This window comes from Hyperolius riggenbachi, chromosome 5, assembly GCF_040937935.1.
Source record: "Hyperolius riggenbachi isolate aHypRig1 chromosome 5, aHypRig1.pri, whole genome shotgun sequence".
NCBI lineage: Eukaryota > Metazoa > Chordata > Amphibia > Anura > Hyperoliidae > Hyperolius > Hyperolius riggenbachi.
This window is the reverse complement of record NC_090650.1, coordinates 314,633,597-314,656,247: the sequence shown is the minus strand read 5'-3', so window position 1 is coordinate 314,656,247 and position 22,651 is coordinate 314,633,597. Positions and strand designations below refer to the sequence as shown.

The following is a 22,651-nucleotide window of genomic DNA, read 5'->3' as shown; positions in this document are numbered from 1 at the left end:
AGCAGACTTAGAGCAGCAGCAGCACCAGTCTGGACACATTCAGTAATCCTGGAAGCAAACACTCTCACTTTCAAGAACGATAAAGAGGACGGGAAACTCTTTTTTTGGCGCAGAAAGACCATAAGAGACCGTCAGTTTTTCTGCTGGGGACTTAAATCAATAAATGGTAACCATGTTCCCATTCATTGATCTCGGGGCTTACGGAAGGCGGCAGGAGCGCGCGCCCGGCGCAGCCGCAGCAGGACAGGCTATCTGGACGGATTTATCTGTCCAGATAGACCTAAGTGGTTAAAAAAAAATTATGTCCCTAGTAAAATGTATGGCGACGATATTTTATTTGGAAATAAAGGTGCATTTTTTAAAATATATCACTAATTACAAGCCCTTATTTGCAAAAAATAACAGTAATATACCCCTATGATATACCTATTAAAAAAAAGTTGAGCCCCTAAGGTAATTATTTATGTATCTCTTTTAATGTCATTTTTAAATTATAATTGTTTTATTTTGGTAGCTATGGGGGGGGGGGGGGGTAAGACGTTAATCCATGGGGGTTATTTATTTTTATTTAATGTGAACCTAAACTGAGAAGTCTATGGATTTTTGCTTTAAACATAATACCAGTTGCCTGACACCCCTGCTGATCCTGTGTCTCGAATACTTTTAGCCACAGCCCCTGAACAGGCATGCAGATCAGGTGCTCTGACTGAAGTCAGACTGGATTAGCTGCATGCTTGTTTCAGGTGTGTGATTCAGCCACTACTGCAGCAAAAGAGATCATCAGGAGTGCCAAGCAACTGGTATTGTTTAAAAGGAAACATCCATATCCCTCTCAGTTAAGGTTCCCTTAACTTTCATGTATGTAGGTGTCATTTTAATATTTGGCCACTAGATGTCCCCCCCACTTTATATTCCTGTATACTGTGAACAGTACACAGGAAATGTTGTGTGTATGCTTTTACTTTCCCTTTGTCAATGACCACCGGCATCTCACTGATGCTGGTGATCATTGATCACAGGCACTTTGATTGGTGAATGGGAACATGTCTTCCCAATCACTAAACAGTCAACTAACTGGCGGCGATGAGAACATGTGCAGGAGCGCACACAAGCATGTGCCATGGTGAATGTGGTAAGGTATGTATATCTACGCCCCTAAAGCTAAGATGAAGTCTCATGGGGAGTTAATATACTGAACCTGTTCTGAGAACAGGTTAAAGGTAAAATTATGTATCCACATGTACCAGTATGTGTAATACATGACTAGACTTGCAAACAAATTTCACCACTTTACCCCCTGCAGTACAAATTTCTCCGTCCCGTTTCCCCCCCCCTAAACACTTTACCCCCTGCAGTACGAATTTCTCCGTCCCATTTCCCCCCCCTAAAAAACCAAGGAACGGAGAAATCTGTACCTCCAGCGCTCCCGCCACGGTCCGTACTCCCGCCGCTCATGCGTGCGCTCCCGCTGCTCGTGCACGCCGCCGCCCACTCGCCCGGAGATCAATGAACGGGAAAATCCATTCCCGTTCATTGATCTAAGCCCCCGCAATGATCTGCTGCTTCTATGAGAAACAGCGCGATCATTGTGATTTTCCCAGCCTCGTAGTGCTTCCTGTAAGCATCCTTCCGGACGCTTACAGGCCGCATGAACACAAACTCACTGTGGCCATCTTGTGGCAAAATAGTAAAACTATACCCTAAAGCATTTTACATATACAAATACATTAGTTTTACACAATAAATTAACCCATTACCTCCCACACTCCCCAATTTTGTTTTTGTAATTTTAAAAAAAATACAATAAAAAAAAAATGGTTACCTTAAGGACTGAACTTTTTAAATATTTATGTCAAGAGGGTATAACACTGTTACTTTATAAACTACGGGCTTGTAATTAGGGATGGATGCAAAACTGAAAAAAATGCACCTTTATTTCCAAATAAAATATTGGCGCCAAACATTGTGATAGGGACATAATTTAAACAGTTTTATAACCGGGACAAATGGGCAAATACATTTCATGGGTTTTAATTACAGTAACATGCATTATTTAAAAACTATAATGGCCGAAAACTGAAAAATAATATTTTTTTCCCACATTTTTTCCTATTTTCCCATTAAAACACATTTAGAATAAAATAATTCTTGGCATAATGTCCCACCTAAAGAAAGCCTAATTGGTGGTGAAAATATAGGTTATATTTATACAAGATATAGTTCATTTCATTGCGATAAGTAATAATAAAGTTATAGACGAATGAATGGAAGGAGCGCTGAAAGGTGAAAATTGTTCTGGTGTTCAAGGGGTAAAACCCCTCAGTGGTGAAGTGGTTAACATACAAACATCCTCCAGGAATGAAACTTGTCTGTAAGTTGGGACTGCCTGTAGGACATCATCCAACATGAGACCTCCACATAAGAATAAACCAGCTAATAGTATTCTTCATGTAGATAAGCCAGTATAAATAGTACTAAATATTTTGTATAAAACTGTAGGCTCTGGAACACAAAATACTTTTATATCAATGAGGAAGGAAAATTTGAGGTAACTTTTGGTGACTTTAATACTTACTATAAAATTGAAAGTGATCCAGATGTTTAGCAGAGCTCCTTACAACTATAGAACACCTTATTGTTAGTGGAAAGAAAGGGTGTCGGGAGTTTCTCTTTATCAGAGTGTCCAGGTGAAAAATGTATAAAAATGGAAACCTATCTTAGCTTTATTGGGATTAAAGACAGTTGTTGTCAAGCATAGACATTTGCACCACCAGCATCAATACCTCCTAAAAGCAAGACACTATGGATTTGCTAAAAGAAATGTTTATAATAATTTGCAGCAGGCATGGCACTAGACAGACTACCGGTAGATGACAAAAGGCACAAGTTCTTTGTCAGCTAAGAAATGTAAAAAAAATTATAAGCTACTTAGATTGTTTAGAAGATACCCAGAGGAGGACTAAGGCCCACATCCTATTCACTTTTTACTCTGAGTTTGCTCCAAGGAGATACCTTTCAATTTTACAATTAAAATAACATTAATGCTACCATCATGCAAGAAAATATGCAAAATGTTTAGAGTTTGATATTATGTTATAAACTTTTTTAAGTACTTTTTCAGTTGCGAGATGCTGAATATATTTTTTTTCCAGATAAGATGAAAAATAATTTTCTGAGAGAAAGCTCAGGAGAAAAAGTTAATTGGATAAGGGCCTAATGTTGAACAAATAGTCAATATAATGTCAAAATATCTATAAAGCAAGAGGTATCTCACATAAAATGTAAACGTAACATTGGACAGACTGGAAGTTGAACACTTTAATTAATTTATTAAATAGCACGCTCAGGCCTTGTTTACAGTGGGACATTAAGGTGCGACGTTATAGGGGCAAATTACATACATTAGAATTCCTCACTTTATGAAGGTGGCACCTGCACCGTAATGTCATACCCTGTAATGCAATGCAACCTAACCTAGCTTAATGCGTACACTTTTTGTGCGATATTGCATTAGGATTCTGTTGTGTGCCCTTAACATCGCATTATAATGCAACATCCCACTGGGAACAAGGCCTCAATGCTAGCATATATTTTTCTTAAAATAAATCCCCTATTATTTACCCCTTCTACCCCCCCCCCCCCTCTACCATAGTTACTAAAATAAAGCACTTGTAAAAAAAAGAAAAACCCAAAAAACCTCAAAGTAACAGCATTTAAAAAAACAAACAATTATTTACCTTAGGAGCTCGTTTTTTTTTTAATATGTCAAGAGAGTATATTACTGTTATTTTTGCAAATAAGGGCTTGTAACTAATGATACAGCATAAAGAAGTACAAAACAGAAAAAATACACCTTTATTTCAAAATAAAATATTGTCACTATACATTGTACTACGGTCATAATTTAAATAATGTAATAACTGGGACAAATGGACAAATAAAATGTGTGTGTTTATCTATAGTACTGCGTTTTACTTTTAAACTATAATGGCTGTTAAGTGAGAAATAATGATTTTTTTTCTTATTCCCTTTAAAAATGGGAAATAAAAAAAATGTACCACCTAAAGAAAGCTACTTTGTCCCACAAAAAACAATATATAGATCATTTTGGTGTGATAAGTAGAAATAAAATTATTGGCCAATGAATGGGAGGAGCGTGATTTGTGTAAATTGCTGTGGTTTTAAAGTGGAAAAACCTGTGGTAGGGAGGTGGACAAGAACTGAAATTATAAGTGTGAACTGTAAACTGCAGCAATTTGGTTCATTGAGCTTCCACACTGAGAAGTAATGAGCCTTTGAATGTTTCAACATTATCCTGTTATCAGGAGTGGTTGTTCAGGCAGAAACAAGGTTTCTGAGCTTCTAATTACTTTTCAGGAGAGCAGTCTGCACTGCTACTCCAACTTGCCTCATCTGTATAGATAAAGCACTGGTTTATTAACTCTTGAAATAAAAAAAATAAAAAACGCAACTGAGACATGTTCTTAGTAGAATTGGTACTATATGTACCCATTATTTACTATTTATATAGCACCGACATCTGCTGCAGCGCTGTACAGATTATATGGGTCTTGTCACTTAACTGTCATTCAGTGGGGCTCACAATCTAATCCCTACCATAGTCTAGAGCCAATTTAGGGGGAAGCCAAAGGACTTATCTTTAGATTTTTGGGGGGATGTGGGAGGAAACCAGAGTGCCTGGAGGGAGCTCATGCAGACATGGGTAGAACATACAAACTCCATGCAGATTGTGCCCTGGCTAGAATTCAAACCAAGGTCCCCACGCAGCAAGGCAAGAGTGTACCCATGTTTATCTCATCATGTTACATATCCCACTGGTATACTTTGAAAAACATATCAGTTTGTGTACATTATGGCAAGAATGGTGAGACTCAACTGCTCCTGGATTTACACTCACAACTCACAGTGATCACATGTTCAATATTTGAAGAAGCAGTAAGACCCGGTTGGCAGAACAAAGGGAAGAAACAACAAAAGAGGAATAATGTAAGATACACCGGAAATATGTTATTTGTAGAATGTGTGAAAAGGTTTAGTGCAGGTTAATACTACTACACTGATTCCAGACATATCTCTTTTGTACAAAATCCTTTTGAACATTGCCATATACCTGGAATAATGTTATTCCCAAGCTTTATACTTGATTTTACAATGTGTTTTGCATCCTCGCAGGAATAAGTTGGCTCTGGAACAAAGAATGCGGATCAGAAAGACCTTAAATAATTCATTGATTCAGTATTTTCTACACGTTGTAAGCAACCTAGTTTAATGTTGCATATTCCTTACATGTAGAACAAAATTCTCCTTGGTGAATACACTGGGTTAATGACTACAATAGTTTAATGTAAAAAGTAATAAATGCTGGTGATCAAAATCCAGCCTTTGCACATTTACAAATGATTCACTACAGATATTCTAATTAAACATTAATATGATTTTTGGCAGGCAGGATAGGAATACACACAGCATGAAACATTATATGTTGATCTCCCTAATTAAGCCCATTACAAAAGCTTAACAATCACAGGGTATTTGGAATTATTAGTTTGGATTATTAAGAAGAACTCGTTAAATGTTTTCTGGAAGGGAGATGAATGTGAAGGGGCTGTAGTGTCCTATATCTGTACACACAAGGTTGTGTACTGCATAAGATGTCTGGTAAGGCTTTTATATCAAGTCAATATTTTAAAAACGCAAAAATTAGGTTATTTGTAAATCTACCCTTGTTTGCCTCAAATTCATCCCTATTTTAACCCAACTTGAACCTTTTATTTAAAAGGAACCCGAGGTATGAGATCTACGGAGGCTGCCATGTTTATTTTCTCTTAACATTATTTACATAACGACCGCGTCACACCAATGGGCGTGACCACGGCGGCAGCCCCAGGACCGCCTAACGCCAATTGGCGTCAAGTCCTGGGGCCGGCTATTGCAGGAGATCTTGCGCAGGCTGCTCCTCCTTCAGTCTCCCAGCAGAGCTCGGAGACTGTTAGACGGCGAAGCCGCCATCTAATTAGGCTGTACAGTGCTGCAATCTAAGGCAGCGCTGTACTGGGGACAACCGTGTGACACGGCTGTCCCCTCAGTTGCTGCGGAAGTGATCCGCTGTCATAGGCTAAAGCCTAAAACAGCCGATCACGCTGATTGGCTGGCGGAGGGAGGGAGGGGGGATTATCAAATTAAAATTATTATTTTTTTGCAAAATAAAGAAATACATATTTATAAAAAAAAAACACCTGGGGGGCGATCAGACCTCACCAACAGAGAGCTCTGTTGGTGGGGAAAAAGGGGGGGGGGGAATCACGTGTGTGGTGAGTTGTGCGGCCCTGCAGCTTGGCCTTAAAGCTGCAGAGGCCAATTTCTCAAAAAAAAAAGATCTGGTCTTTAGGGAGATTTAACACTGCGGTCCTCAAGTGGTTAAACAATACCAGTTGCATGGCAGTCCTGCTGATATTTCTGGTCGAGTAGGGTCTAAATCACACACCTGAAACAAGCATGCAGCTCATCTTGTCAGATTTGACATAGACATCTTATCTGCATGCTTGTTCAGGCTCTATGGCTTAAAGTGTTAGGGGCAGAGGCAGCCTGGCAATGTGCATTATTTAAAAGGAAATGAACATGTCAGATTACATGTCCCTCTCAGCACGGGTTCCATTTCAGTTTGAGCCTTTGCAACCACACTTACTACTAAACCAAATAGTTTTGCCAGGCCAGTCCTTAACATGGAATTTATACTACATTTGGAAAAATTCCCAGTGAGCATAGTGAAGTTGGCTGCTCTGCCTAAAACCTCTACTTTGACTCATCACGCAGGACATTACTGGAGACGACAAATAGATATCGCCTGCAAATCATTACTGCAGCAAGCTTTCACTAGACACCAGGCAAAGGCATGAAAACTAGAAGATTGTGAAAACATGGCTTAGCCCTCATGTAGGGAAGGCAAAGCACCTAATAGTGTAAGTGGTGTAGTGTAAATAAACACAAAAATGATGTCTTCCGTAAATTTGAGATATTCCATCCCCTGCTGGGTTTGTAAGTTATCTTGGCCTGATGGAGGTTCAAACAGACCTTACTAAGACACCTATCTTACCAAAAAAAGCTCTTACCATGTGCATGGAGAGTCTATTATCTGGGCTCTCCTTCACCGTACTCAGCCAGAGTCATTTAAAACTAAACACGAGTGGGCATATCATCTCTAGGCACCAGAACTAGAAAGTTTCTGTTCAATCTGCAATAAATATTGCATACTGAGGACCATTCCAGGCAAAATAACATGCAGGTACAATATGTTCCCGAGTCATAGGGATACTAAATCTCTTTCTATACTAGAGCTGCAATACAATAACTTCCAAAAGGGAGAGGAACAAACACACACAGTTATGTGGATCCAGCATGAACATACCTCTGTGCTTACCTTAGGTAGCTGTACCTCTGGTCAGGTATCCTTTATCGATAGCCTGAGCTCATTTTTAATTAAATAGTTAATTTTGTGATCACAACTAAGTTACTAGCCTTTCAGCAACCCTAACAATGCTCTAACGTGAACCAAAAGGAAGTTGGAAACTTTTGCCACCCAACAATATAGCATAAGTTTGGAGGGTTTATGCTCGGCTTTACTTTCCATTGTTATCCAACTTAGTAACTCATCCCCAGTGTGAGCAGTACAATAAACAAAGTGAACTCTTCAATGCTAACCTTTATTAATGTGGTTTCAATAAAAGTCCAGCTTGTTGCACGTTGTTGCTGCTAACTATATGTTTGCCTCATACCTTCCACAAGTGAATGGGAGTAGTGTATTTGGTCTGTTATTTTGAGCCCTGCAAGCTCCATATATCAGCCAGCATCTTACTTGTGGCATCATCTTTGCCAAGCGAACCAGTGGTTGCATTAGGGCCCGTTTCCACTAGCGCGAATTCGCATGCAGACAACGCATGCGGATTCGCATAAGCAATACAAGTGGATGGGACTGTTTCCACTTGTCAGTTTTCATTTGCGTTTTTATGTGCAGGATTTTTCTGCACGGTAGACCCTGCAGAATTCGCCTGCGTGTGGAATGCAGGCGAATCGCAGGCAATGTATTTAATAGGGAAATCGCATGCGTTTTTTGCATGCGTTTTTTCCCGCGATTTCGCATTGAAAGTAATGTAAATTGACACAGGCAGTGACATGGTTAAAATCGCATATACCCTGCCTATGCGAAATCGCATGCGAAATCGCGGCAAAAAAGGCATGCGGAATCGCATCCGCATGCGATTTTGTCAGCGGTGATATGCGGCGATTCCGCACCGCACTAGTGGAAATGGGCCCTTATTTTTTACATCATCTGTATTTACATTATACTGTATCTCAGAAAGGGAGAAGAGTCTGCATTCTATCATCTCAGTTCATAGGAAGCAAAGTACTGTAAGCTATAATTAGTCTTATATAACAGTATGCAAGCCTTATGGAATTGTGTGCAATAATATCTTCTAAACATGCAGAGAAAGGAATGAAGTATGAGGTATCAGAGCGCTAAACTGTTCTAAATTTCATGAAGTATCCAAAAGTAAAAAAAAAATATTTACGTTTAGCTTTAGAATTAGTCATTTCATAAAGAAAATACACAATTAGAAGAGGGGATAAATATATAGACACCAAGTCAACAATATGAGAACAAATCCCAAATAGTGATGGGCTCATGAGTAATTACAAGTAGTTACCTACTCGAATTTGTGATTCAAATAAAGTTTTATTGCCTCAGCTGTGTGCATGGGAGATGGAAGGTTAATTACCCAGAATTCTGTCAGCTTCTATGCGTCCCAAACGACTTGCACGCGGCCTTCATAATCGTGCTGATGTACTTGCATTCAGCGATTTGAATGTGATTTTAGACAGATAGTAAACCACAGGAAATCGGCAGTAGAGTAAAACAGACTTGCTTCAGTTTAACAAAAATTTACATCCCTTATCTAGTCACTATACAAGTCATTTTGTAACTGAATGCCATTAAATATCTTTCAGCTTCAATCTGCAGGTCTGATAACTTTTAAGGAAAATTGCTGGAAACCATGGCAACATCATATAGTTCAGTTTTGGAGATGCACTGAATTCTCTTCCCTTTTATCTGCCTCTCTGTTCCATAGGTCTGCACAAGGTATAAAGAAAGATGTATGATGTCCTTTTTTCACCTATACAGTCTTCATTGAGTTTATAGTGATGACATTTATTTCACAATAAGGTATGCATGATTATGCTTTATGTATGCATATCTGGTAGTAGTAAATTCCAACTTAGTAACAGATGACACATCTATGCAGGGCAATGTTCTGAGTGAAACAAGTACAGCCTCAGAGTAATGGCATGGACAAATAACAGGTATAGACTTATCTTTGGAAAATTGGAGATACACTTTAGGGAGCTTTTGTCCTTTTAGTATAGGGACTGTACCTGGATGTTACTGGATCAGCTGCCAATCTTTAGAAAATCAATGTTCTGCTCCATTGACCAATGATCACCCTAGCTTCCTCAGTGGGGGTAATCTAGTCAGCCATATTCTAGCAACCAGAATCAATTGCTCATCTAGTTAAGATTTTGACAGTGATTTTTAGAATATTATACATAGATTTTCCAGAAGTTGATAGCCATGGTACATTTAACCATATACAGAAAGAGAGCACAGATCAACTTATCCAGTTCAAAGCATCCAATAATCAATATGATGGGCTGTTGTTCAGCACAAGCTGTTTGACTGTTTAATATCTTAGAAGACCTTTGATTGACATTTTTCTTGATGACACTGACTTCATGCAGATTTTGTCCATGATACAACCACAAATTTCCTATCACAGACTAGATATATGAAAGATCATCTAACATATACCATGTGTCAGGAGCCAAGGATCAAGAAAGTTCAGAGTTAATTCAAGAATGTTCAGAATGATTCTCAGAGGAGCCGCACAGCTTTGACATCACAAATCATGTGACTGTATAACAACCATTAAGGAGTCCACCAATACTCACATAGGTAACGTGTATGAATTCTGATCAGTTATCACCTGCAGTACAAGTGAAGTTATAAACACCAGGTGAAACAGGGGTATTTTACAACTCCTACTTCCTGGATTTTATAACTGATATCTGGATATAATGAGTGAGAGCTTAATCATAAATTACCTTAACCAATTGATCTTTAAGTTGAATACAAATCCCCTTTCCCAAGTTTGATTTAAGGTCATATATTCTTCTCCTTTATTTGTGTCAGTGTGATATACTGTACATATGGATTACCACTACATAAAAGTGTAACATCAAGCTACAATTAATGTTTAACCTTTTTGTGGGCCCATAAAATTATAGTGTCATAATTACAGTATGGTAACATAACTGATTTTAAAGAGACACTGAAGCGAAAAAAAAATTATGAAATAATACATTGGTTGTGTAGTACAGCTAAGAAATAAAGCATTAGGAGCAGAGACATAAGTCTAATATTTGTTTCCAGTACAGGAAGAGTTAAGAAACTCCAGTTGTTATCTATGCAAATAGCCATTGATCTCTACGACTTTCAAAGTTGCAGAGAGCACTGACTTCTGATGGCTTTTATCTTAACTGTATTGTTTATTCCTTTTGCAGAGAACAGTTCAGGACAGGTCAAAAGTTCACTGCTGTTCTGTAAAAACATTTAGAACGCTGAGTAAGGTGTAAATTGCAAATATTAGAGAATGATGCAATGTTATAAAAAAAGCTGTAAAACTGAAAATAAAAATATGAGCATTTTTTATTGCAAACAATGTTCTAGTAATTATCCGTACTACACAACCAATTCATTATATGGTATCATTTTTTTTTTCACTTCAGTGTCTCTTTAACAACAATATAACCACCAATAGTTACATAGTTTTGGTTGAAAAAAGACATACGTCCATTGAGTTCAACCAGTACAAAATACAACTCCAGCCTGCTCCCTCACATATCCCTGTTGATCCAGAGGAAGGTGAAAAAACCCTTACAAGGCATGGTCCAATTAGCCCCAAAAGGGAAAAATTCCTTCCCGACTCCAGATGGCAATCAGATAAAATCCCTGGATTAACATCATTAGGCATTACCTAGTAATTGTAGCCATGGATGTCTTTCAACGCAAGGAAAGCATCTAAGCCCCCTTTAAATGCAGGTATAGAGTTTGCCATAACTACTTCCTGTGGCAATGCATTCCACATCTTAATCACTCTTACTGTAAAGATCCCTTTCCTAAATAAATGGCTAAAAGTTTTTCCTCCATGCGCAGATCATGTCCTCTAGTCCTTTGAGAAGGCCTAGGGACAAAAAGCTCATCCACCAAGCTATTATATTGCCCTCTGATGTATTTATACATGTTAATTAGATCTCCTCTAAGGTGCCTTTTCTCTAGACTAAATAAACCCAGTTTATCTAACCTTTCTTGGTAAGCGAGACCTTCCATCCCACGTATCAATTTTGTTGCTCGTCTCTGCACCTGCTCTAAAACTGCAATATCTTTTTTGTAATGTGGTGCCCAGAACTGAATTCCATATTCCAGATGTGACCTTACTAGAGAGTTAAACAGGGGCAATATTATGCTAGCATCTCGAGTTTTTATTTCCCTTTTAATGCATCCCAAAATTTTGCTAGCTTCAGCTGCAGCGGCTTGGCATTGAGTACGATTATTTAACTTGTTGTCGATGAGTACTCCTAAGTCCTTCTCCAAGTTTGATGTCCCCAACTGTATCCCATTTATTTTGTATGGTGCTAGACCACTGGTACGACCAAAATGCATGACTTTACATTTTTCAACATTGAATTTCATCTGCCATGTATGTGCCCATATAGCCATCCTATCCAGATCCTGTTGCAATATGACACTATCTTCCTTAGAGTTGATGATTCTGCACAATTTTGTATCATCTGCAAAAATAGCAACATTGCTCACTACTGCATCTACTAGGTCATTAATAAATAAATTGAAGAGCACTGGACCCAGTACAGACCCCTGTGGGACCCCACTGCTAACAGTCTCCCATTTTGAGTATGATCCATTGACACAACTCTTTGTTTTCTGTCAATTAGCCAGTTCCCTATCCATGCACACAGACTCTTCCCCAGTCCTTGCATCCTCAACTTTTGCACCAGACTTTTGTGGGGAACAGTGTCAAAAGCATTTGCAAAGTCCAAGTATATCACATCTACAGCATTCCCAATATCCATATTAGCATTCACTACCTCATAAAAGCTGAGCATGTTAGTCAAACAGGACCTGTCTTTAGTAAACCCATGTTGATGCTGAGAAATAAGATTATTTTCTACTATGAAGTCATGTATAGTATCTCTTAGTAACCCCTCAAATAGTTTGCATACAACTGATGTTAAGCTTTCAGGCCGATCATTTCCTGGATCTGATTTTTTGCCCTTCTTAAATAATGGGTGTGAACTCAAATATAGCATGACTTCTCTTATATCTATAGACTGGTTGTACAGAATTTGCTGCTGGTTAAGGCCCCTTGTACGCTATTGTGTTGCAGTAAGGTATTTTACTGCAAGAGGACGCTATGTCAGTGAAAGTCTATGGAGATTTTCACACTTATGCGATGCACCGGAAGTAGTTAATTTGGCCCACAACTGCTGCAAAGTCCTCCATGCATTGCCTAATGAACTGTGTTTACCACAAGGATTATGCAGTAATGCCATGTCTATGGCAACACATGCGCAGACCGACGGGAATCCCACTGACGTATTCCTGTCCAGCAGGAAGTGAGTCACCCATGGGATAGGGGCCATGCATACGACCCTGTTGTCACACTCTATCCCAGGGTCATATGAGTACGGATTTGTGCCGTGATCCCATGGCAGGCTCTACTGCCGTGGGAGGTTGGCACCGCACAAGTGTAAAAGAGGGCTCAGGAAACACAATTTTTATAAATCAAACATACATGATAAGTCTGGAGCCTAAATGGAGCCATGATACAATAATTTTTGTCCAATCGTATTATATATACTCTGAATGGATACTTTAGGTAGTTCCACATATTACATAGAAATGGTAACATTGGACAAAATGTTTTTATCAGTGGGCACCTTAATGTGACCCTGAGGTGAGAGATGTATAGAGGCTGCCATATTTATTTCAATTTAAGCAATACCAGTTGCCTGGCAGTCCTGCTGATCCTCTGCCTCTAATACTTTCAGGTTTAGACTCTGAGGCCCCGTTCACACTGCACGCGTTTGTGTCCGTTTTTAAGGTACGCGTTTTGTGTGCGTTTTGCGAGGGCCAGAAAAATCAATGCAAAGGTATGGCCCTCGTTCACATATACGCGTGGCAAACGTATGCGTGGCAGAAACGCATAGTTGGATGCATTTCTGTGCGTCGCGCACAGAAACGCATTATAATGAAAGTCAATGGGCGCGCACTAAAAACGCATGGCATGCGTTTTTGTATGCGTATTCGGAGGTGCGTTTCTCGTCGGAAGTGTAGGACTCTTCCAGGTATGATCAAAAACGCATAAGGAAAAAACGCATACAAACGCATTACAAAAACGCGTACAAACGCGTACAAACGCATGCGTTTTTCCAGTGCGTTTACTACATGCGTTCTGCACGTTTTCCACACGCACATAATATGAACAGGGCCTGAATAAGCATGCAGCAGATCAGGTGTTTCATTACTTCATTATTGTCATAACTGACAAGATTAGCTACATGCTTGTTTCTGGTGTACTTCACAGGCTACTGGAGCCAAATAGATCAACCGGGCTGCCAGGCAACTGGTATTGTTTAAAAGGAAACAAATATGGCAGCCTTCATAGCACTCTCACCTCGGGTTCGCTTTAAGAAATCCCAGCATATCTATCGCCTACCGTCCAAACCTCTTGAGTTGGCAGAAATTCATGGTACTGTAAATTCTTCTTCAGATCGCAAAATTTATGTTAAATGAGTTTGCATTTTGAAAAATGCTGCATTACATACTAGTCTAATATAAACAAATCAAAGAAAGAATATGGAGCAAATAGTAAATTAAAATATTACTGTCTACATCCCAACTGATAAGAACTGCCAAACTATGTTGCAGATTAGTTTTTTTTTATCAAGCAATATAAAACCACATAAATACACTTCAATGTCTGCCATCATCACCATGTAGAGTTAGAGCCTTTTACGTCAAACATGCATTTTTGATGAGAGACACATCCTGTCCCAAAGGTCATGCCTTACAATGAGAACTGGAAAAACTGTCTTACTTGAGGGTTGTGAGTTCTGTGAGTGATGGCTGGGTGGCCTTAAGGTAGCTCTCTCTCCGTGCTGCAATCTTTGGAGATGGCTTTGGGCTGTTGGTGTCGGAGTCTCCGCTGTCATCATCTCCCATGGCTTTGATGTAGCTGCCACTGCGCATCCGTCGACATGGAATCTCCTCATCTTTACTCTTGGGGGTATATCCACTCCATTCATCTTGGGGAACCTAAAGATAAGACACAGGAGATACTAATGAAAGCTGTCTGAATCAGGGGGCACAAACTGCTGGCTAATCAAAGTGTGCAATCTGACTGAATCAGGAAAAAAAACACAAAACAATTTAATCAAAGGTGCAATGCATCGAATAAACACTGTAAGACCTATTTATACAACTGGTGAAACGAGAAAGGGAATTATTGCAGCTCGGTCCAGTTATAATCCTCTTTAGAGAATGACAGTGAACTGGTTGCTATGGTATCTGCACTCTGAATTAAATATGAACTGTAACCAAGGATTGAACTTCATCCCATTCAGTAGTCGATAACCGGTTTCCCATGAGAAATATTTATCTTTCCTCTAATAGATCATCAGGGACGTCTGTAATGGTGGCCATACATGGTACAATAAAAACGTTCGATTTTCCCGTTCATTCGATCTAAATGATCGAAAAATCTTTATATTTGATCTAACAGAATAATCGAACTAAATTATCTAATTGAAAAATTGTACCATGTATGGCCACCTTATGGCTGATATTGTGGTGAAACCCCTCCGACAGTATAATGTTAGGACCTAGGTCCAAACATCACACTGTGGGAGCCTTGTTGCATTGTGGAAAATACCTGCTATTTCCAACTGCCAAGCAACCAAGATCTCCCTCTGTGCATATGGATATTTATTTAAAGAAAAACCTTTAGCCTATCGCATTGTTAGGAGGTGGGGTTATATATAATGGAAGTTGGTGCTGTCTTTTTTCATGTCTGTTAGTAGTAAAGATGATTCCCTGAAGGCTGATTATGGACCAAACAATATGAACAAATTACATGGTGAATATCAATCATTTCTTGATCTCTCTTCTATTTTTTAACTTCTCAGTTTGCAATGTATTGATTTGTTTTTTTTTCCCTTTACGCTAAAATTCCTCTTTAACCATTTAGTAGATGATTGGTAATACTGTAACAGAGGCGCCAAATTAGAATAAAACAATTAAAATTTAGAATTTTATTCTAATTTGGAGCCTCTGTTATTACCAATCATCTACTGATCTAGTCCACCCTTGGTGGAGGGGTGTTATCCCCATTCTTCCTATCTACAGAGAGCGACTTCTTAATACCTGAGTGGGGTCAGGTTATAATTCTCCCCACCTGCACATCCAGTGGTTGCCTTTGTGGTAACCCAGACTTGTGAGTATATTACTCGTATTCTTTATGTTACATCTCCTTTATCGTGACATACTACACTATATTGGGCTCTTGGTTTTCACTTTTTTGGACCCTTCCAAGGCTCTTTAACCATTTATGCCACGCAGACGTGAGCTTCACGTCCGCAGTGGCAGCTGCTAGAGCCGCAGGGACGCCTAGTCATGTCCCTGCAGTTTGGGGAGTTTGCAGGCGATCGTGCGGACAGATGCCTGTGATCGCGCTGCTGCTGCTAGCAGGGGGGATTGGCCGCACAGGACAAAAGTCCCCTGTGCCAATCTGAGCATGTCTGCCGAGAATAAACACTGTTTTTGTACAAAAACAATGTCTGTTCTTTAAATACAGCCGCTGCGCAATCTCCAGCCGTGATTTCAGCCGGTTTCCGCCGCCCGATCATTAAATTTATGAATGAGAACAACCTACCCGCTGGCAGTGTGATCGCAAGTTTCCAATGGAAACCTACGTCACTTCCTTAGTTACAATGTGTCAACACAATGGGCCTGATTCAGTAAACGGTGCTAACCCAGTTAGCACGCCTAAAGGCTTTGGGCGTGCCAACTAGGGTGCTAAGTAGTTAGCACATGCAAACTACTTAGCACCGTAGTTAGCACATGCAAACTACTACTTAGCACCATGCTAACTAGGGTGCTAAGTAGTTTGCACGTGATAACTAGGATGCTAAGTAGTTTGCATGTGCTAACTACAGTGCTAAGTAGTTTACATATGCTAACTACAGTGCTAAGTAGTTTGCATGTGCTAACTACGGTACTAAGTAGTTTGCATGTGCTAACTACTTAGCACCCTAGTTAGCACATGCAAAGCATGTTAGCACATGCAAAGTGGCTTTTCACTGGCGTGCTAACACTTAGCACCCTTTTCTGAATCAAGCCCATTGTATCCTATGTAGCGTATAAAGTACGCTAATAGGAATTTTGCTCAGCGTGGACATCTTGTGGCCAAATAGAAAATTACATCTACTGACTTTAGGGGGGAAAAAATTATATCTATGACAATAGGGCATATAATTATTAAATAATTGACAAAAAATTAGTGATGGATGTAAAACTGAAAAAATGCACCTTTATTTCCAAATAAAATATTGTCACCATACATTGTACTAGGGATATACGTTTAACGTTGCAATAACTGGGATGAATGGCCAAATCAAATGTGTGGATTTTAATTATGGTAGCATGAATTATTTTAAAACTATAATGGCTGAAAACTGAAAAATAATTAATTTTTTTAAATTTTTTCCTTATTCCCATCATAATGCATTTAGAATAAAATAATTATTAGCACCCAAAGAACGCCCAATTGGTGGCGGAAAAAACAAGGTATAGATCATTTTGTTGTGATAAGTAGTGATAAAGTTATTGGGGAATGAATGGGAGGAGTGCTGACAGGTGAAAATTCCATAAGGTGAAAAATACCCGCAGGCTGAAATGGTTAAAGTGCATCTAAACTTTTCTGAAGAACTAAATGAACTTCATACTTTGTTTTTAATAATAATTAACAATTTCTGATTATAATTTCTCCCATGTACTCTCTCCTCCTATATTTATCTTGGATTGCGGAGGGTGTGTTCCAATTTAAAGCAAAAGAGGAGAACTAGGAGTGACACAAAGAGGAGACAATGCATATTGCTGCATGAAACAATGGTGGATAGTGTGAATCACATCACTTTTATAACCATGGAAGGGTAAGAACTTTGTTGGAGAAACACACCCATTATATAGCAGCGCTGAGGGCTTTGTGTATGTATTTCAGTAGTCATGGTCAGATCTGATTAAATGGCTACTGAATAGGGCATTCACAGCTTATTCCCTGGCAAATTAAACATAGTTGGGTATCAAGCACTCCTATCCCAATGATGGTAGACAATTCATCACCAACTTGAGTTCACTGGACAAGCTGGGCGTAGTTGAGTTGTGATACTGTTTTGTCACCTCCTTAATAAGGGAACGCCAAATTATTATTGTACAGTATTTATATAACACCAACATCTTCTGCAGCGCTTTACAGTCACTTGTCACTGACTGTCCCTCAGAGGAACTCACAATCTAATCCTACCATATGTCCATCGTAGTCTAGGGCCAATTTTTAAGGGGAAGCCAATTAACCTGTCTTTTTGGATGTTTGTATTGCATTTATTAAATGTCTTGCCCAAATTTACATGTACCAAAGACCACATCAGTCAGCAGGGATGTCATTGAGGTGCTAATACATTTGAGATGATTAAGAATTATGCTAATTATTATGATACATAATTATACTAAATATTATGAAAAGCTATTGTAAAATGGACCCATCAATATAAAAGCATTTCACTGCTCTATACTGAAGCTTCATAGATTTGCAGTAAAAAAATGGCATATTCCTGCATCAACTTTAAATTACTGTATTTGCATATTTCAAGTAAAGTAGAAAGTTGGCACTGACCCAAAACGTTGTACTAAATGCCTTTTAGACATCTGTGGCAAAGGAATATAGGGACACAAAAATGCCAATAGACGTTCGCTGCAGGCGGAAGTAGTTTTGTATTAAAAAGCTTTTAGACATCCGTGGCGTATGGATGCAAAATCCCAGAACACCTATAGCCGTCGGTGGCAGTCTAAGGATTAATACAAACTCATTGTAGATCAGTGACTAAGAAGAAGCAGCATAGGATAAGTGCTAAACCAGCAGGCAGTGTTTTTTAAAGGAAGGCAGCAACGACACCTTCAATATTCCTCTCACTTAATGTTTTTCATATGGTGTTCTTATTTCTCAGTGTTCTCATACGGTGGTGATCTGTAACTTGCTTTTATTTTGCTGTGTTTGGGACATCAACCCCATCATTTTACATTAATAGCTTTTATATAAAACAAGTTGTCGTTTGGGTTTTCTGGTGTTTTAGGACCACAGGGGAAAAAGCTCCAGTATAAGGCGCTGTGTGGTTTGCCTTCTGGATATCTCACTGTCTTTCTTCAATAAAACTGAACAAGTTTCTTGCTGGAGGGAAGCTAGAATAATGTATTAAACATTTCTGACTGTAATTCTCCATGGAATTTCCCAAGACTTCATAGCATGTAATCATACGTAGCCGGGCCACTTATTCGGATGTACGATGCATCAAAGGAAATAACCTTCGACTGACACAGAAGTTGTCCTGCTAGAATTCAAGTAAAGGGTGACAACCAGCAGGAAGCAGATTCTCTAATTAATTGAGGGATTTCACTGCAGACATGGGCAAGCGTGCTGAAGTGTTGCAGTTGGCGATGCTGGGAAAAGACCAAGTGCAGTTCTGTACTTCGTGTAAGTGAAAGAACATTGCTCATATGTGTGAAATGGTGCTTCCTCTTAAGGTAGCCACAGGGGAAGGCATCTGAGAAAACGCTAACTTGCTTCAGTTCATTCCTAGTTTTGTACTGCTGAAAAGGAATGCAAGGAAAGATGATGGATTTCCACGAACAAAGCTAAAAGATCTGTCAGTTACTTCAGCAATCTGTCTCTTGCCCTTGACACAAAAGGGTACTTTGAAATGTGAACACTAGGTTCTGACTACAATGCTAACGCTGGGATTTAAAAACTAAATTGTCTCATGTATCTCGCCAGGAGCATGTATTGATCCTCATGAATATGTCTTATCAGGCCAGTGCCTGACAAAGTAGAACACTTGTTTAGTCCATTGGAAGTAGCCTTTTTCAGATGTATAAAAATAACAATAGCATAAGAGTGTAGCCCTAGGAAGACTAAATACTGTAATTAGATATAGCTGAATCATCAATACTTATCTGCATTGCACCAAGGACAGACATGGGGCCATCAAATTTAACACAGCCAAAAGGTACTAACTTTGCTGGAGCTTGTGTCAGTGAAATTATTATTATTATTATTATTATTATTATTTATTTTTATAGTGCTGACATCTTCCTCAGTGCTATACAGAGTACTGTATATGGTCTTGTCACTTAAAGAGGAACTCCAGTGAAAATAATGTAATTAAAATAAAAGTGCTTCATTTTTACAATAATTATGTATAAATTATTTAGTTAGTGTTTGCCCATTGTAAAAGCTTTCCTCTCCCTGATTTACATTCTGACATTTATCACATGGTGACATTTTTACCGCTGGCAGGTGATGTCACTGGAAGTAGATGCTGCTTGCTTTTTTGGCAGTTGAAACCAGCTGTAAACAGCTATTTCCCACAATGCAATGAGGTTCACAGACAGGAAACTGCCAGGACCATGGTCCTCACAGTTTCCTGTGGGAGGAGTTTCACCACAATAGCAGCCATACAGAACACCCTGATGATCCGTTTGTGAAAAGGAATAGATTTCTCATGTAAAAGGGGATATCAGCTACTGATTGGGATGAAGTTCAATTCTTGGTTACAGTTTCTCTTTAACTGCCCCTCAGAGGGACTCATAATCTAATCCCTACCAGCATGGTGTTGTAGTCGTTAGTGCTCTCGCCTTGCAGCTCTGGGTCCCCGGTTCGAATCCTGGCCAGGTCAACATCTGCAAGGAGTTTGTATGTTTTCCCCGTGTCTGTGTGGGTTTCCTCTGGGGATTCTGGTTTCCGCCCACACCCCCAAAACAAGCAGATTAGTTAATTGGCGACACGATACATACATAGACCTATGACTATGGTAAGGATTAGGTTGTGAGCTCATCTTAGGGACAGTTAGTGACAAGACAATATACTCTGTACAGCGATGTGTAATATATCAGCACTATATAAATACTTAAATAAATAGTCATATGTCTATGCATGTATCGTGTGGTGTATGTATCATAGTCTAGGACAAATTTAGGGGGAAGCCAATTAAATTAGGTGTATGTTTTTGGGATGTGAGAGAAAAAACTTGAGTGCCCAGAGCAGATACAGGGAGAACATACAATCTCCTTGCAGATGTTTGCCCTGGGTGGGATTCAAACCCAGCGGTGTAAGGCAGGAGCGCTAACCAGCGGTGTAAGCCATGTTGCTGCCCAGACGAAATTAACAACACACTCAATGGGATGATACAAACATAGAAATGGTATGTTACTTCTTATTTTATTTTTTTCGGGCCACATATGTGTCAATTCTTTTGGAAAATGAATACCATTGTTGCCTGATAAGTAATGCAGCTGCAGTTTTCTTCAGCAAGATTGCTTCTGCTGAGCAGAGGTGCAGCAGGTGGAATAAATATTTGAAGCAGAGTTGGTGGTTGCAATTAGTAATACAAATAAAAGTGCTGAAAAGTTGATTTCACAGCAAGAGTTTCATTTTGGAGAATTTCATTGTGAAAAAAAAATGGCTTTCACATTTGTGAAACGAAAGCATTTTAAGCATGAGATGGATCATTTGTTCTTGCTTGATAGTATTTATAGGCTTCTTTATAAACCATCTCATTCGAAACCCCCTCTGAGCAGCCATTTAGCATGAAAAGATAGGCATATGCTCATAGAAGAGAATGCAGGTGCACAGCTTTTTTTTTTAGCTTTGAGGGCGTTGCTATAGAATCAGATTAGACAAAGCTATTTGAGAAGTAATGTAGGGAGCCTCAGCAATTGTTTTGATTTGTCAACAACATAATGAAGCAAGCACGTCTCCAAAATAACATTATTATGCAGGTAGGTCCTTAAATAACATAATTAGGCAGCATGTCCTCCAAATAACATAATTAGGCAGCATGATACTGAAATAACAATGAATCCGATGCACCACCAAAATACTACTGAAAAGATGTCAACACAACCCCTACCTAAATAACGCCCACGTAACCTGCTAGAGAGTTTTCAACTCTCTGTATGGAAGAGTCATGGCTCTAGTTCCTCCTCATACCATTCCACTTTAATCACTTTGGTCTAGGGTGTGGAAAGTCTCCTATTCCTGATCCTTTTTACTTTTACCCAGAATTGGTATCAGCGCCGGTTGTAACTCTCTCCCTTCCATCTTTTACATTCAAAATAAGCATCAACACAGGGTGTCACACCCTCCCCTCCATGTATTAGCACCAAGTGCATCACCCTCCCCTCCATCCAGAATTAGTATCAGCATCAAGTGTAACACCCTCTCACCTCCTTTAGGTTCTGGTCAGGAACCAGTCCGACGAAGGCTTTTTATAAGTCGAAAGCTCACTGTTTATCCATCTCTAAGTTAGCCAATAAATGGTATCATCCTGATTCAAAACTTCTTACCTCCTTTAGGAATTAGTGTTAGCACAAGGTATGACCCCATCTACTCTATCCAGAATTAGTGTGAGCAGAGGGTGTAGCACCTTCTCCTACATCCAGAATTAATGGCAGCATAGGATGTAACACTCTCCCCTCCTTCCAGAAAAGTGGAGCACAAGGTGTAACCCCCTCCCTTTCATCCAGAAATAGTGTCAACACCAAGTGTAACACCCTCTCCATTCAGAAGAAGTGTCAGCAGAGGGTGCATAACCCTTCCCTTCATCCAGAATAAATGCCATCACCGGGTGTAACACCCTCCACTCCATTCCGAATTAGTGGAAGCACCAAGTGTAACACTCTCCCCTCCATCGGGAATTAGTGTCAGCACATGGTGTGACCCCCTTCCCCTCCATCCAGATTTAGTGTAAGAACAGGGTGTAAATTATTTTTTATTTATTTATTTTTGTAAACCCCACATTTGGAACAGTGTTGCCAAAATTGGCATGCCAGTCATCATATTTTATAAATATGAAAGCTGGTCGGAAAAGTGCAGTATCAGGTAGCCACGGCTCCAAAAGTGCTATAGCTTGAGCTTCCACTTCTGCTTGCCTAGGGTTTTGGCAAGCACGGGAGCACAAACACAAGGTATCACAATGTGTGTTCCCTCACTTAGCAAATCAGAACCCAAAATATTTAACTTCCTTAGCGGTAATCCCGAGTCAGGCTCGGGGCAGGAAGCCACAGAACAGGGTGGTAATCTTGTGCCTGAGTGAGTTTCATGCAGGAGATGTTGCAGACCTCTCTGAGGTATGTTTTTCTTCTTGTTTTTTGGGTCTAACAGTTTGTGAA

The 22,651-nt window shown here is 39.4% G+C and overlaps 1 protein-coding gene across 5 annotated transcripts in view; it reads right to left on the bottom strand.

Annotated features, from left to right (window-relative positions):
- DLGAP1 (DLG associated protein 1) overlaps window positions 1-22,651 on the bottom strand; it is a 780,880-nt gene that overhangs the window by 356,421 nt on the left and 401,808 nt on the right. For all 5 annotated transcript variants that reach the window (XM_068237216.1, XM_068237213.1, XM_068237215.1 and 2 more), the window contains one exon: window positions 14,250-14,467. In XM_068237216.1, the coding sequence (XP_068093317.1) occupies window positions 14,250-14,467 (218 nt within the window). The remainder of the gene's footprint in view (window positions 1-14,249; window positions 14,468-22,651) is intronic.